General features: G+C 33.5%; 1 protein-coding gene across 1 annotated transcript; it reads right to left on the bottom strand.

Annotated features, from left to right (window-relative positions):
- Positions 1 to 9687: 9687 nt before the first annotated feature.
- Positions 9688 to 10450, bottom strand: LOC131640169 (GDSL esterase/lipase At5g45960-like). The gene is made up of 2 exons (XM_058910577.1): positions 10141 to 10450; positions 9688 to 10048 (listed from the first exon to the last, which is right to left on the bottom strand). The coding sequence occupies exons 1-2, from the start codon at positions 10364 to 10366 to the stop codon at positions 9855 to 9857; spliced, it is 420 nt and encodes a 139-aa protein (XP_058766560.1). The 5' UTR covers positions 10367 to 10450; the 3' UTR covers positions 9688 to 9854.
- Positions 10451 to 14816: the final 4366 nt, after the last annotated feature.

Raw genomic sequence — 14816 nt, 5'->3', positions numbered from 1 at the left:
TAAGAATTCTCTGATACATTCATGATTGATATTTTTGTCTAGTATGTTCTGAAACATTTCAGGATGTAAAGATGCTCTGATACATTCAAGAATGTTCTGATTCAATCAAGCATGCTATGACAACAAAGAAGAAATTCAAAGCTCTGAAGTTGTCCTATGGAAGCTAGAAGCAGAAGCTCTGAATATTCTGAAGTTCTAGGCGAAGTGAAAGTCTCTGTTGAAATGAAAAATACTCAGGGAAGTCTTTTATTTATAAATTCTTCTAGTATTTATTTCAGGGGGAGATTGTTAATCTCAGGGGGAGACATATTCACACACTCTGATAATATGCTTTATGCTATATCTGTGTAATTGTCTTTTGTCATCTGATATTCTGATTGCAAATTCATATCAATTATATATGTTTTTGTCATCATCAAAAAGGGGGAGATTGTTAGAACAAGATTTGTTCTGATCAATATTCTTGTTTTGATGATAACAATGTATATGAATTTTGTATAAGACAATGTGGTACTCTAATCCTTTGCATTTTCCATTTCAGGAAATATATAAAGAGTATGCAAAATTCAGCGCTCAGAAGCACTGATTCAGAAGATTCAAGATTGCAACATCAGAACATGTTCTCGCAAGACATCAAAAGATGGTCAAGCAGAATCAGAACATGGTCTATGAAGCATCAGAAGAACATGAGATCAGAAGTAGAAGCACTGAAGTTCGTATGGTATCACGCTCAAGCACTTCAAAGTCAGAAGACAAGAAGATGCTCTGCACCAAGCTAAATGACTCTAATTATTCAAACATTGTATTCACAAATCTGAGATCAGAAGTTGGTACTAGATGACAGGTTATTAAGTCTAATCTCTTACTGACAAAAGGAACGTTAGAAGCTACAAAAGGCAAAGTCAGTAAAAGCAGGAAAAGCATAGCTCGAGGTAGTTGACAAAATAGTGAAAACATTAAATGCAAAGCTGTAATATTCACGCAATGCTTAAAATGCAATTCAACGGTCATCTTCTCAAACTCCTTTAAATATGAAGTTCTGATCAGAAGCAAATTGAACAACTCTTGCAAAAATACTGAAACGCTGCTGAATTCAATACTCACGAACTTCATCTTCAACCTCACAACTATTGTAATATCTTAGTGAGTGTTAAGCTTAGAACTTAAGAGAAATATCACAGTTGTGATTATAGCTTTCTAAGAAGCATTTCAATACTCTTGTAAACATTTATTTTACATTGATTGTAAAAGGTTCCTAGAGTGATCAATGAGATCAGTAGACTCTAGAAGACTTAGAAGCTGTCTAAGTGGTGTATTCCTAGAGTGATCAAGTTGTGATCAGTATACTCTAGAAGACTTAGAAGGTATCTAAGTGGAAAACCATTGTAATCAAGATTGATTAGTGGATTAAATCCTCAGTTGAGGTAAATCACTCTAAGGGGGTGGACTGGAGTAGTTTTGTTAACAACGAACCAAGATAAAAATAATTGTGTTAATTGTTTTTATCTTACGAGTTTTTAAAGTCACACTTATTCAAAACCCCCCTTTCTAAGTGTTTTTATATCCTTCACTTCCCTCATATCAATCATAATCGACCACAAATACCCACACTTACCTTAGATTATCTCTAACAATTGCTTCTCTAAGCTCTAATGGGTGAATTCTTCTCCCAGTTCTCTTTGCCCTAGCCTCTTTTCTCACGTTCCTCCAATTTCATGTATGATTAGAATGATCTTCCTTATTCGCTATTTCTATTTTTATTATTAAGAAATATTATCCCAATTAGAATTTTTCTCATATGCCCTCACTTACTCTCCAAATAACCACATCGTCCTTAAAATCTCTACACATCTAATTTATTCTATTTTCTAATGATTTTAATAATTAATTAATAATATAATCCATATATTATTTTACTCAAATGCACCTATAATTACCTTACTATGTCCCTAACTCAAGGACCATTATCCCCACTATTAGTACCATGGATTTAGGATAGAAAACAATTTTGCCCAAACATGGTTCATGACAAGATACTGAGCAAGATGTCATAACATCTTGATCAAGCTGATACAACAGACTGTGAAGGTTACATTGAAGACATATGTTCTGACAGATGTTGTGACATGCTGAGCCAAAACATCAGTACAGGCTGTCTTAAATCTTGATAGATTTTATTTTATTTTGTGATATCTCTTTCAGATATATCTCAATGATTTGTGCAGTTCAAGAAGATTTAATCTGGAACAAGTGAATCAAATCTCCAACTGAAGTAAAGTTTCTAAAATTTGATGTTGAGACAATTTAGGAAACTTGGAGATTTGTTCAAAGATTCAAACAGATTTTCTGCATAATTGTTATAACTCTCAACTTAAGGATCAAGTAATATTTGAGTGAAGATTTCGAAGCCCGTGGACTGGTGAGTAATATTTAAACAGGGAACTAGACCTAATGTAACTAGGTCTTTCACAATTGTAAAATTAGGGGAAAAGTCTCTTGTGTTTTAAGTCGCCCCCATATCTTTTGATACAATGTGGTAGATTGGTTGTTACTTGAGTGTTTGTCAAGTTATTGTTCTCACTCTTAAAGCTTGTAAGCATAGAGTTGAGTATTGTTCTTGATTGGAGCTTTTAAGCAAGATCAAGTATTTTTCTTTGTTGAAGCTTTGAAGAAAAACTGAGTATTGTGTATTTGAAAGTGTAATCTTTCTATTAGGTTTCTTTGATTCCAGTCACAAGGTTTGTGGCCGTAGGTTTACCACTGCGGTGATTGGAAGTGAGATGTGATTTCTCATATCTAGATGGTGATTTCTAGGTAGAAGTTACACGAGATAGTGATTATGAGAGAAGTTGTAAATTGGGACTCTTTAGGCTTTGAACTAATACTATTGTAGTGAATTTTCTTTCTGGCTTGGTAGCCCCTAGAGTAGGTGATGTTGCACCGAACTGGTTAACAATTGATTGTGTTATTTACCATTCTGCAATTTAATCCTACATGATTTTTTAATTGGTAAAAGTGTGTTCTGTCAGCAGGCGATGTCATGACATCTATCCTGACATTGTGATTTGTGTTGAGTGATGTTTATCATTATGTAACTTATGTCTGCATAATTACAGTCTGGTTTGACTCTGTTTTGTTTTGTTCTGTCTGTTCACATATGTTGTAACATTTGTCTTGATATCATGATCAGATGTTGGGACATCATCAATGACATGTATTGCAAGTGCTAGAATTTCACCCACAAAAATTTAATAAACCGAATAAATCACATAATAATCATAAATAATTATTATAATCGACAAAATTCAAATTTGGGGTGATACAAATTTCACTTATAAGAACAATAAATACAGATTACATTTGCTTGAATTTTTGGTGTTACTTCTATATGAATTACATATTTAATTGTCTTTGCTTTTATCGATTTTGAAAAGAAAAACAATATTATTTAGGCTTTAGAGACGTGTCATAATTTATTGAAGGATCTAGAGAGTATGCCTCATATCATTGTCATTGATCGTGATTCCACACGGAAGAATGTTGTTGCAATTTTTTTCTTCAAACTTTTACTTTTTTTGTTTGTTTCAGTGTCTCGTAATAAACAATGTGAGAGTTTGATATCAAAATCAAACATCTTAAGCATAACATTAAATTTGTAAGAAGTGTCAAATTGAATGAACTGTAGGATGAGATAATGATAGTACAAAAATTTACAGTAAATTCTTTTGCATTGGAAACTTATATTAGCTCTATTATGCAATTTAGAAATGTGAGTTCAAATTTTTCGAAATTTATAAAATAGGTTGAAAGTAACATATTAAAATCCGTTTAAGCCTGAATATAAGTAGAGCTATTATGTTTCAGGCTGGATTGGCAAAGAAATACCGGTCCTATGCAGTGTTACATTCATTGTTTATCATGAATAGAATCCCTACAAAACCGCTTCACAATAGATCCTCCTATGAGCTAATGTATAATGAGTTGCCTAATCTCACTTCTTTGAGAGTTTTTGGATGTCTTAGCTATGCCTATACTCTACCAGCTCATAGACACAAATTTGACCCTCGAGCAAGGAAATGTGCTTTCCTGGGTTATAAGTCCGGTATGAAGGGTTTTGTCCTCCTTGATCTTTCTACTCATGAAATCATTGTTTCTAGAAATGTTAAATTCTTTGAGATGGAATTTCCATGCCATGCTAATTCTTCTACAGAGATACCTCATCAAATTTATGTTCCTTCTCATACTGAGAATCTGGCTCCTATTGTTCCTGGCATTCAAAATGATGTTATGAGCATTTCTGATATCCAGGTAGATTCCCCTATATCTAGTGACTCTCCTGCAGTTGAATCTGAACCTCTAGAACATAATGACTCCACACAACATGTTGTGACTAATAGGGATAACATTCTTTCAAATCCTGCCCCTATTGCTCTTAGAAAATCTAGCAGAAATGCTTCTCCCCCAGCACACTTGAAAGATTATATCTGCAGTTCTATCACTACCTCTCCATGTCAATACCCTATTCAAGACTACTTATCTTGTTCTAATATATCACCATCACATCAGGCCTACATATTAGCCTTGGCATCTGAAACTAAACCTACCAACTATTCTATGGCTTCTAAAGATCCTAGGTGTATTCAGGCTATGGAAAGTGAAATTGATGCTCTTCATAGCAACAACACTTGGGAATTTGTGGATCTTCCCCCAAATACATCTACTATTGGAAGTAAATGGGTTTACAAGATTAAAAGGAAAGCGGATGGTACCATAGAACGATTCAAAGCCAGGTTGGTCGCTCAAGGGTTCACTCAAACTGAAGGCCTTGATTATTTTGAAACTTTTTCTCTAGTTTCCAAACTTTCTACAGTCAGGGTATTACTAGCTCTATCCTCTATCCATGGCTGGCATTTACATCAGCTTGATGTTAATAATGCCTTTCTCCATGGGGATTTACATGAGGCAATCTACATGAAGATACCTCAAGGATCTATTCCTTCTAAACCAGGTCAAGTATGCAAGCTTATCAAATCTCTATATGGGCTAAAATAGGCAAGTAGACAATGGTTTGAGAAACTTACCAAATTTCTTCATTCTCAGGGGTTTATTGATGCCCATGCTGACCGTACTCTCTTCATTAAACTTGATTCCACATCTTTCACAACACTTCTTGTGTATGTGGACGATATTATTTTGGCAGGAACCTCTTTACAAGTTTGTGATGATTTGAAAATAGCTATGAACAAAGCTTTTCGTATAAAGGAATTGGGCCAACTGAAATTTTTTCATGGTCTTGAAGTGGCTCGATCCTCCTCTGGGATAACTCTTTGTCAACGCAAGTACTGTTTAGATCTTTTGAAAGACGCAGGTCTCATTGGTTGTAAACCTATCTCGACACCTTGGGATACTGCCACACGCTTGTCACATGACATTGGCTCAGCTTTTGCTGACGTGATTGCTTACCACAGACTTGTTGGTCGCTTAATCTACTTGATGACACGTCCTGGCATTGCTTTTGCAACACAGAAACTCAGTCAATACATGAGTGCCCCTACTGAATCACATTACAAAGCAACTTTAAGTGTGCTTCAATATCTCAAGCGATCTCCCGCTCGTGGCATCTTTCTCTCTCATTCTTCTGAACTATAAATCCTTGGATTTAGTTATGCTGATTGGGGTGGCTGCATTGATACATGAAGATCTATTTCTGGCTATTGTTTCTTCATAGGCAAGTCGTTAGTTTCCTGGAAATCAAAGAAACAAGTGACTGTAAGCTGCTCATCCGCTGAAGCTGAATATCGAGCACTAGCTGCTGCTACCCGTGAGCTTCAATGGATGTGTTTTCTTTTCCAAGATCTCAAACAACAACCATCCCGTCTTCCTGTCCTCTACTGTGATAATCAAATCGCTCTTCATATTTCAGCCAATCCGGTTTTTCACGAACGTACTAAGCACTTGGACATTGATTGTCATCTTGTCCGTGAGAAAATTCAGGCCGGTCTCATGCGCCTCTTGCCAGTTCCTTCCCATGCACAGGATGCAGATGTGTTTACAAAGGCCCTTGGCCCTAAACCTTTTTTCAACTGCTTGTCCAAGCTTGCCTTGGTAGATATATACCAACCTCAAGCTTGTGGGGGAGGGGGGGTAACAGATAATAAAGAAGAAGAATTAGACTAATGCCAGCTGTCCCTTTTAGATTGGTTCTAGTTAGGTTGTTAGTTATATTTTCAGTTAGGTTAGTTATAGTTCTAAGCTTACTATATATAGTGTAACAATTGTAACTGATTGCCCAAACAATGAATAACATAATCACCTTCTTCATTAATCTTCTTCGCTTTCATATTGATTGTTAGTAGTTCAAGGTTTTCATCAATGGAGTTCACCATTGCTTAGAATTTGTACATCATATCTTTTTGTTCATTTTTAAAAGTCAATTTAAAAGTCAACAAATATTCACAAAGAAAAGGAAAAAATTCATGATAATGAACCGTCCATACATCACATTAACCATTTGCATCATCACCATGGCATTATTGAATTCAAGAAACAAGGAACAAGTGAATCAATTTGCACTTGATGATTTAATTCATAAAATAATATCATGTATTGTCATTAAGTTGAAATTGATAATTATATTCATTGCACCATTTACATTTGAAAATGAAAAAAAGAAAATTAAATTACAAGGTGGATTATTTTTTTTATTCATTCATGTTCACTCAATCAGAAATGTTGCCATATATGTTTTATCTTTATCATCATCATCATCATCATCATCAAGGTAAATTAGAGGAGAGTCATTTGGTTAAGGATTAAAAAATAGTAGATTCATTCATACTCATATTCATATCATATCAGGATTATTCTTTCATTTTGTTTGTACCTATTTTTAACAGATTTTTCGCAGACACATTTGAATAGACTATAATTTAAAATTTTTTGTATTTTGGTTCTCTTGAATATATTTGTGGAAATATTCCAAATTCTAAAGATGACATATATAATATTACTACATTAACTAATACTAATTTTTGAAACATTATTCTGTCTTTTAATTAAACTAGTACTTTGACCCCGTGCGATGCACGGGACGACTTATGAATAAATTTGTATGCGTGAAAATTTTTTTATGTAATTTTTGTTGATTGAATAGTTAAAGTACATAGAAATTAAAGATAGAATAATGAATTGGAGTAATTAATATTAAATATTAATTAATATATTAAATAATATTTGTTAAAAAGAGAAAAGAAAATAATGTGATTACAAACTATTTAGACGATATTTTATTCAAAATTTGACGCTAAGTGTGGATTCTGTTTTAATATATTAATGATCTTTACGCCATTTCTTTCAAATTTGTACCATAATGTGTGAGATTTTATAACTTCTTACTTTGTTGTATATTAGAGTATTAGACTACTAAATAAATTCGAATTCCAACAAAAGAAGCCATATTGAAGTGTAAAAATCATTAAGAAACTGCATGGCATCCCTCTTAACTGGAGTCTAGCATCATCGATATATGAAGCATGGAAGCCAGAAACACGACATTGACAGTGACACATCGACACCGAAAATAATTTTAAAAAATAAATAAATGAGAGGTAATCACAAGTGTCAGTGTCGATTTCAGACACCGACACTAACACAAACACACTTTTTTTAGAGGAGTCGGTGCTACAGAATTTCTGCTCCTAACCAAATTTCATTAGGAAATAAAGTTGTTTATTACTCCCCCCGTCTCAAAATAAGTGTCACATTTATAAAAAATATTGTCCTAAAATATGTGTCCCTCTTATTTGTGACTTTGTGTTATTCTTGTTTGTGTGATTTCTTGTTTTTGTTGTTTTTCTATTTGTGTTGTTATGTTGTTTTAAGTCTGTACTCATGATGTTTGATGAAATGCCTCAAAGAAACTTGGATGAAAGAAACATGATTATAAGTGAGAATCTAACCTGCATGGTTGTTGCAAATCAAACTCTCCTTTCTAATCAACAAATGATTCCTTCACAAATTGTGAGTTTAATCAAACTTGAGAACAACTTCACATTACAAAGTGGTGGAAAATTGCCCTAACACAATATCTTTCATTATGCTTTATACTCTCTACTTCATCTAATGTGTAAGGTTATTTATGATAAAAAGAAAATTTCACTGCTATTTCTTTTAATATAGTTATTGTTAGAATATAGTTTGGTTCTAATCATATTTGTAGTGTTTTGATGATAACAAGCAAATAAATTTTATATAAGCAAATGTGGTACTCTAATTAAGTGTTTCTGATTTCAAAAGATAATTCAATACAAGTACCATCAGAACTTGATGCGCAAAGATGAACAAATGCAAAAATGCTCAAGTCTTAAAGCAACTTCTAATCAAGCACCAAAACTGCTGCAAACACACTGATACAGAAGCTATACTCCAAGCTGAACAGAAGACCATGAAGTCTAATTCAAAAAAGAAAGATACCGTTAAAGACATAATCGTTAGCAAGGCGGCTGCAACACTCAGAAAGTGCAACTCCCAAGGTTGATTTAAGAAGCTATCCACAAGCAACTCATAGGAGAAAAAAAATGAAAAGAAACACGCAAACATTTATTGCTCTCTCCAATAACCAAGATTAAACGAGAAAAAAATCTGAAGATATATATATATATATATATATATATATATATATATATATATATATATATATATATATATATATATATATATATATATATATATATATACTCAAAGTCACTCATTCAAGTGTGTGGGGTGTGGACATCAAACAAAGAATTGATACATACAAAAGAACACCAACACATCACAATGAACTCATGCACTGAAGAATGACCAAATCTCTGAGTTCAAATATTCTGTACTAAATAGTAGTGAAATATCACAGTCGTGATTAATGCTTTATACAAGTAATCCTAAACACTATCATTTGAAGTTACATTGTAACAGTTTCTTGAGAGACCAGTTGGGTCAAATTTCTCAAGAGGTCTAGGACTAGTTGAGTCTTAGAGGTTTCTGAATTAGTAAACGTTATATCTCGTGGAGATCCCTGAACGATTTATTATTCAGGTTGTTAGTCACGAGCAGTTGGCTTGTGCAGCGTTAGTCACAAGCAGTAGGCTTGTGCAGGGTTACTAGGTTGATGAACGTTATATCTTGTTAAGATCACTTAACGGTTCATCATCTAGGGTTAGTCACTCGCGGGGTAGCTTGTGCAAGAAGTCAGTCACGACAGTTGATCGTGCAGTTGTAATCATATTGGTTATAGTGGATTAAGTCCTCGACTGGGAGAGACAAAATCACCTGAGAAGGGTGGACTGGAGGTAGCCTTATTGAGAAGGTGAACCAGGATAAAAATGAATGTGTCTTTTATCTTCTGCATCTTTCATTTAACTCAGAACATTCACTCTGATTATCTTCAGAACTGTCCTTGATGTAGTCAGAAGTTCTGATGTAGTTAAGAAGTTAAATTGAATAAGTATCTCATTGGTAATGCCGTGTTATCTAGAACATGCTTCCGCAACAATGATTTAAGCATATCCAAAAAATGAGATACTAAGAAGAAAGAAAAGATTTATAGAAAGAGAAAGTAAAATATGAAAGAACACAATTCAAACCCCCCTCTTTCTTGTGTTTTTCTCAACCTTCAATTATTAATCTTATCAATAAGAATTAAGAGAGTGAATTTTAATACAATAACATATTATTCACAATATTGATCACATATTATTATATGACACACATAGTATGAGTATGTGTCACATACACAAATCCACCACACTATTTCTTGAAGAAAAAAGATAAGAAAAAATGTTAAGTTTGAGAGGCCATGAACTCAAACATGTATTCTAGTTGTTGACAATGCAATCAATAGTGGATTTGAAAGCCAAAAAAAGATTGTGATATGCTTTCTCTGTAGGGTGAATTGAATCCCAAAACATATACTTAGATGGGTCAGAGCACACATTGCAACCCTTATTGCACAAAAGTGCTGCTTCAATATATCCACTTCCACAACATCCACTATTAATATCTTCAAAACCTGCCACATATAAACAAAAATGTTACCACATAAAATTTTCTTGCATTATTCTCTAGAAAATGAATTTGAAAATTTAATTACAATTTACAAACCATAATTTTTATGTGATTGAACCATATTGGCTAGGGGTTCATATATGTCAATGTAATAGATTTTTGCAGGTGAATTTGAGGAATTGAGGTGAAGCTGCATTGTGTTTAATTCTTGTTGAAGGAGTTGATTGTAATCTTTAGCAGCAGAGGAAAATCTTTGGATACAATTACGTTGTGAGAAGGCATTAGGGGAATTCATTGTGATCATGAAAGGTAGGCATCCCATGGGAGGGACTCCAGCTATTGCAATTTTTTGAGCACCTTCTGCCAATAATTCCTGGCCAAATTATTTTGGGAGATTAATTTATAAACTTCATTGGAAAGTTCTTAAGCATATAGTAATTGAAAATAAATTTATCAATTATAAAATATTATATTATTTTAAAATTGAACAATATTAACAAAATTAAGAGCTATATTATTGAATTATAAAATAAATAAATACTTATATTATTATATTAAAATAAATAGTAATTTAATAAAAATATACTTTTTATAATTTAATAAAAATAAAATACATAAATATATATTATACGACTATGGACGACTATGAAATATGGTGATACTAAGATATTCATACACGTACCAATACAGGTTTATTTTAGTGGTAATTAACTATGCACATGTACATATCCAATATTGTGCGTTTTTACTCTACTTGTTCTGAGTGTTTTTGTTTTTACTGATATTAGCTGGTTCGATTGTCATCCCTACTTAAAACTAGTTTATTGTTACTTATTCTATTTTAAATTGAATGATTTATTTGTATAATCTATTTAATATTATTTGAATTAGTTTTTAAAAATTTTCTAATAATAATATAATGGTTAGAATTTCACTTTCAAAGGTGAATAAATAAATGTTAGCGGATTCGAACACACTTCAGTTTAATCGGATGTCTCTGCTCGGATACCAATAGAGTTGGCATGATGAGACTATTTTTAATTTTTAATTTTATATTTATTATAAAGATGAATATGTTATATATCTATACATGATAAAAAAAATTAGTGCAATTTCTTTTTTTGTTTTTATAATTTTCTTATTCTTTTAATCAACTAGATTATTTATTTTAGGATAGAAGAATTAATTGGTTTAAACATGTTAAATAAATAAGAAGTATATTTAATGAATTGTTGCTTACTATATAGAAATATATTTGATCAAAAAAGCATAATACAATAAATTTGGCTTAATAAGTTTGAACATAATTTTTAACATGAGGACCTCATAGAACTCTTCCCTACTTTAGAATTAGGTACAAATCCTTGTCCATTTTCATTACGGGCTGATAAGTACTAGTAGTTAGCAGCACTCATCATGATAACAAGTAGTAATAGACCACATTTATTAAGAAACACTTCATATATTAATAATACTATTAAATAAAAAATTATTATTTTAAAATTGGGACTCTTTAGGCTTTGAACTAATACTATTGTAGTGAATTTTCTTTCTGGCTTGGTAGCCCCTAGAGTAGGTGATGTTGCACCAAACTGGTTAACAATTGATTGTGTTATTTACCATTCTGCAATTTAATCCTACATGATTTTTTAATTGGTAAAAGTGTGTTCTGTCAGCAGGCGATGTCATGACATCTATCCTGACATTGTGATTTATGTTGAGTGATGTTTATCATTATGTAACTTATGTCTGCATAATTACAGTCTGGTTTGACTCTGTTTTTTTTTTGTTCTATCTGTTCACATATGTTGTAACATTTGTCTTGATATCATGATCAGATGTTGGGACATCATCAATGACATGTATTGCAAGTGCTAGAATTTCACCCACCAAAATTTAATAAACAGAATAAATCACATAATAATCATAAATAATTATTATAATCGACGAAAGTCAAATTTGGGGTGATACAAATTTCACTTATAAGAACAATAAATACAAATTACATTTGCTTGAATTTTTGGTGTTACTTCTATATGAATTACATATTTAATTGTCTTTGCTTTTATCGATTTTGAAAAGAAAAACAATATTATTTAGGCTTTAGAGACGTGTCATAATTTATTGAAGGATCTAGAGAGTATGCCTCATATTATTGTCATTGATCGTGATTCCACACGGAAGAATGTTGTTGCAATTTTTTTCTTCAAACTTTTACTTTTTTTGTTTGTTTCAGTGTCTCGTAATAAACAATGTGAGAGTTTGATATCAAAATCAAACATCTTAAGCATAACATTAAAATTGCAAGAAGTGTCAAATTGAATGAACTGTAGGATGAGATAATGATAGTACAAAAATTTACAGTAAATTCTTTTGCATTGGAAACTTATATTAGCTCTATTATGCAATTTAGAAATGTGAGTTCAAATTTTTCGAAATTTATCAAATAGGTTAAAAGTAACATATTAAAATCCGTTTAAGCCTGAATATAAGTAGAGCTCTTATGTTTCAGGCTGGATTGGCAAAGAAATACCGGTCCTATGTAGTGTTACATTCAGTGTTTATCATGAATAGAATCCCTACAAAACCGCTTCACAATAGATCCTCCTATGAGCTAATGTATAATGAGTTGCCTAATCTCACTTCTTTGAGAGTTTTTGGATGTCTTAGCTATGCCTCTACTCTACCAGCTCATAGACACAAATTTGTCCCTCGAGCAAGGAAATGTGCTTTCCTGGGTTATAAGTCAGATATGAAGGGTTTTGTCCTCCTTGATCTTTCTACTCATGAAATCATTGTTTCTAGAAATGTTAAATTCTTTGAGATGGAATTTCCATGCCATGCTAATTCTTCTACAGAGATACCTCATCAAATTTATGTTCCTTCTCATACTGAGAATCTGGCTCCTATTGTTCCTGGCATTCAAAATGATGCTATGAGCATTTCTGATATCCAGGTAGATTCCCCTTATATCTAGTGACTCTCCTGCAGTTGAATCTGAACCTCTAGAACATAATGACTCCACACAACATGTTGTGACTAATAGGGATAACATTCTTTCAAATCCTGTCCCTATTGCTCTTAGAAAATCTAGCAGAAATGCTGCTCCCCCAGCACACTTGAAAGATTATATCTGCAGTTCTATCACTACCTCTCCATGTCAATACCCTATTCAAGACTACTTATCTTGTTCTAATATATCACCATCACATCAGGCCTACATATTAGCCTTGGCATCTGAAACTAAACCTACCAACTATTCTATGGCTTCTAAAGATCCTAGGTGGATTCAGGCTATGGAAAGTGAAATTGTTGCTCTTCATAGCAACAACACTTGGAAATTTGTGGATCTTCCCCCAAATACATCTACTATTGGAAGTAAATGGGTTTACAAGATTAAAAGGAAAGCGGATGGTACCACAGAACGATTCAAAGTCAGGTTGGTCGCTCAAGGGTTCACTCAAACTGAAGGCCTTGATTATTTTGAAACTTTTTCTCTAGTTTCCAAACTTTCTACAGTCAGGGTATTACTAGCTCTAGCCTCTATCCATGGCTGGCATTTAGATCAGCTTGATGTTAATAATGCCTTTCTCCATGGGGATTTACATGAGGCAATCTACATGAAGATACCTCAAGGAGCTATTCCTTCTAAACCAGGCCAAGTATTCAAGCTTATCAAATCTCTATATGGGCTAAAACAGGCAAGTAGACAATGGTTTGAGAAACTTACCAAATTTCTTCATTCTCAGGGGTTTGTTGATGCCCATGCTGATCATACTCTCTTCATTAAACTTGATTCCACATCTTTCACAACACTTCTTGTGTATGTGGACGACATTATTTTTGCAGGAACCTCTTTACAGGTTTTTGATGATTTGAAAATAGCTATGAACAAAGCTTTTCGTATAAAGGATTTGGGCCAACTGAAATTTTTTCTTGGTCTTGAAGTGGCTCGATCCTCCTCTGGGATAACTCTTTGTCAACGCAAGTACTGTTTAGATCTTTTGAAAGACGCAGGTCTCATTGGTTGTAAACCTGTCTCAACACCTTTGGATACTTCCACACGCTTGTCACATGACACTGGCTCAGCTTTTGCTGACGTGATTGCTTACCACAGACTTGTTGGTCGCTTAATCTACTTGATGACACGTCCTGACATTGCTTTTGCAACACAGAAACTCAGTCAATACATGAGTGCCCCTACTGAATCACATTACAAAGCAACTTTAAGCGTGCTTCGATATCTCAAGCGGTCTCCCGCTCGTGGCATCTTTCTCTCTCATTCTTCTGAACTACAAATCCTTGGATTTAGTGATGCTGATTGGGGTGGCTGCATTGATACACGAAGATCTATTTCTGGCTATTGTTTCTTCATAGGCAAGTCGTTAGTTTCCTGGAAATCAAAGAAACAAGTGACTGTAAGCTGCTCATCCGCCGAAGCTGAATATCGAGCACTAGCTGCTGCTACCCGTGAGCTTCAATGGATGTGTTTTCTTTTCCAAGATCTCAAACAACAACCATCCCGTCTTCCTGTCCTCTACTGTGATAATCAAAGCGCTCTTCATATTTCAGCCAATCCGGTTTTTCACGAACGTACTAAGCACTTGGACATTGATTGTCATCTTGTCCGTGAGAAACTTCAGGCCGGTCTCATGCGCCTCTTGCCAGTTCCTTCCCATGCACAGGATGCAGACGTGTTTACAAAGGCCCTTGGCCCTAAACCTTTTTTCAACTGCTTGTCCAAGCTTGCCTTGGTAGATATATACCAACCT

Source organism: Vicia villosa, unplaced genomic scaffold (assembly GCF_029867415.1).
Source record: "Vicia villosa cultivar HV-30 ecotype Madison, WI unplaced genomic scaffold, Vvil1.0 ctg.002987F_1_1, whole genome shotgun sequence".
In the NCBI taxonomy this organism is placed as follows: domain Eukaryota; kingdom Viridiplantae; phylum Streptophyta; class Magnoliopsida; order Fabales; family Fabaceae; genus Vicia; species Vicia villosa.
The sequence above is the reverse complement of the archived record's forward strand: the minus strand, read 5'-3'. Positions and strand labels throughout refer to the sequence as shown.

Coding starts and splice junctions, on each gene's coding strand:
- LOC131640169 (XM_058910577.1), bottom strand. CDS start 10,366: ATGGGATGCCTACCTTTCATGATCACAATGAATTCCCCTAATGCCTTC. Junction 10,049..10,140: donor TCAATCACATAAAAATTATG/GTTTGTAAATTG, acceptor TATATGTGGCAG/GTTTTGAAGATATTAATAGT.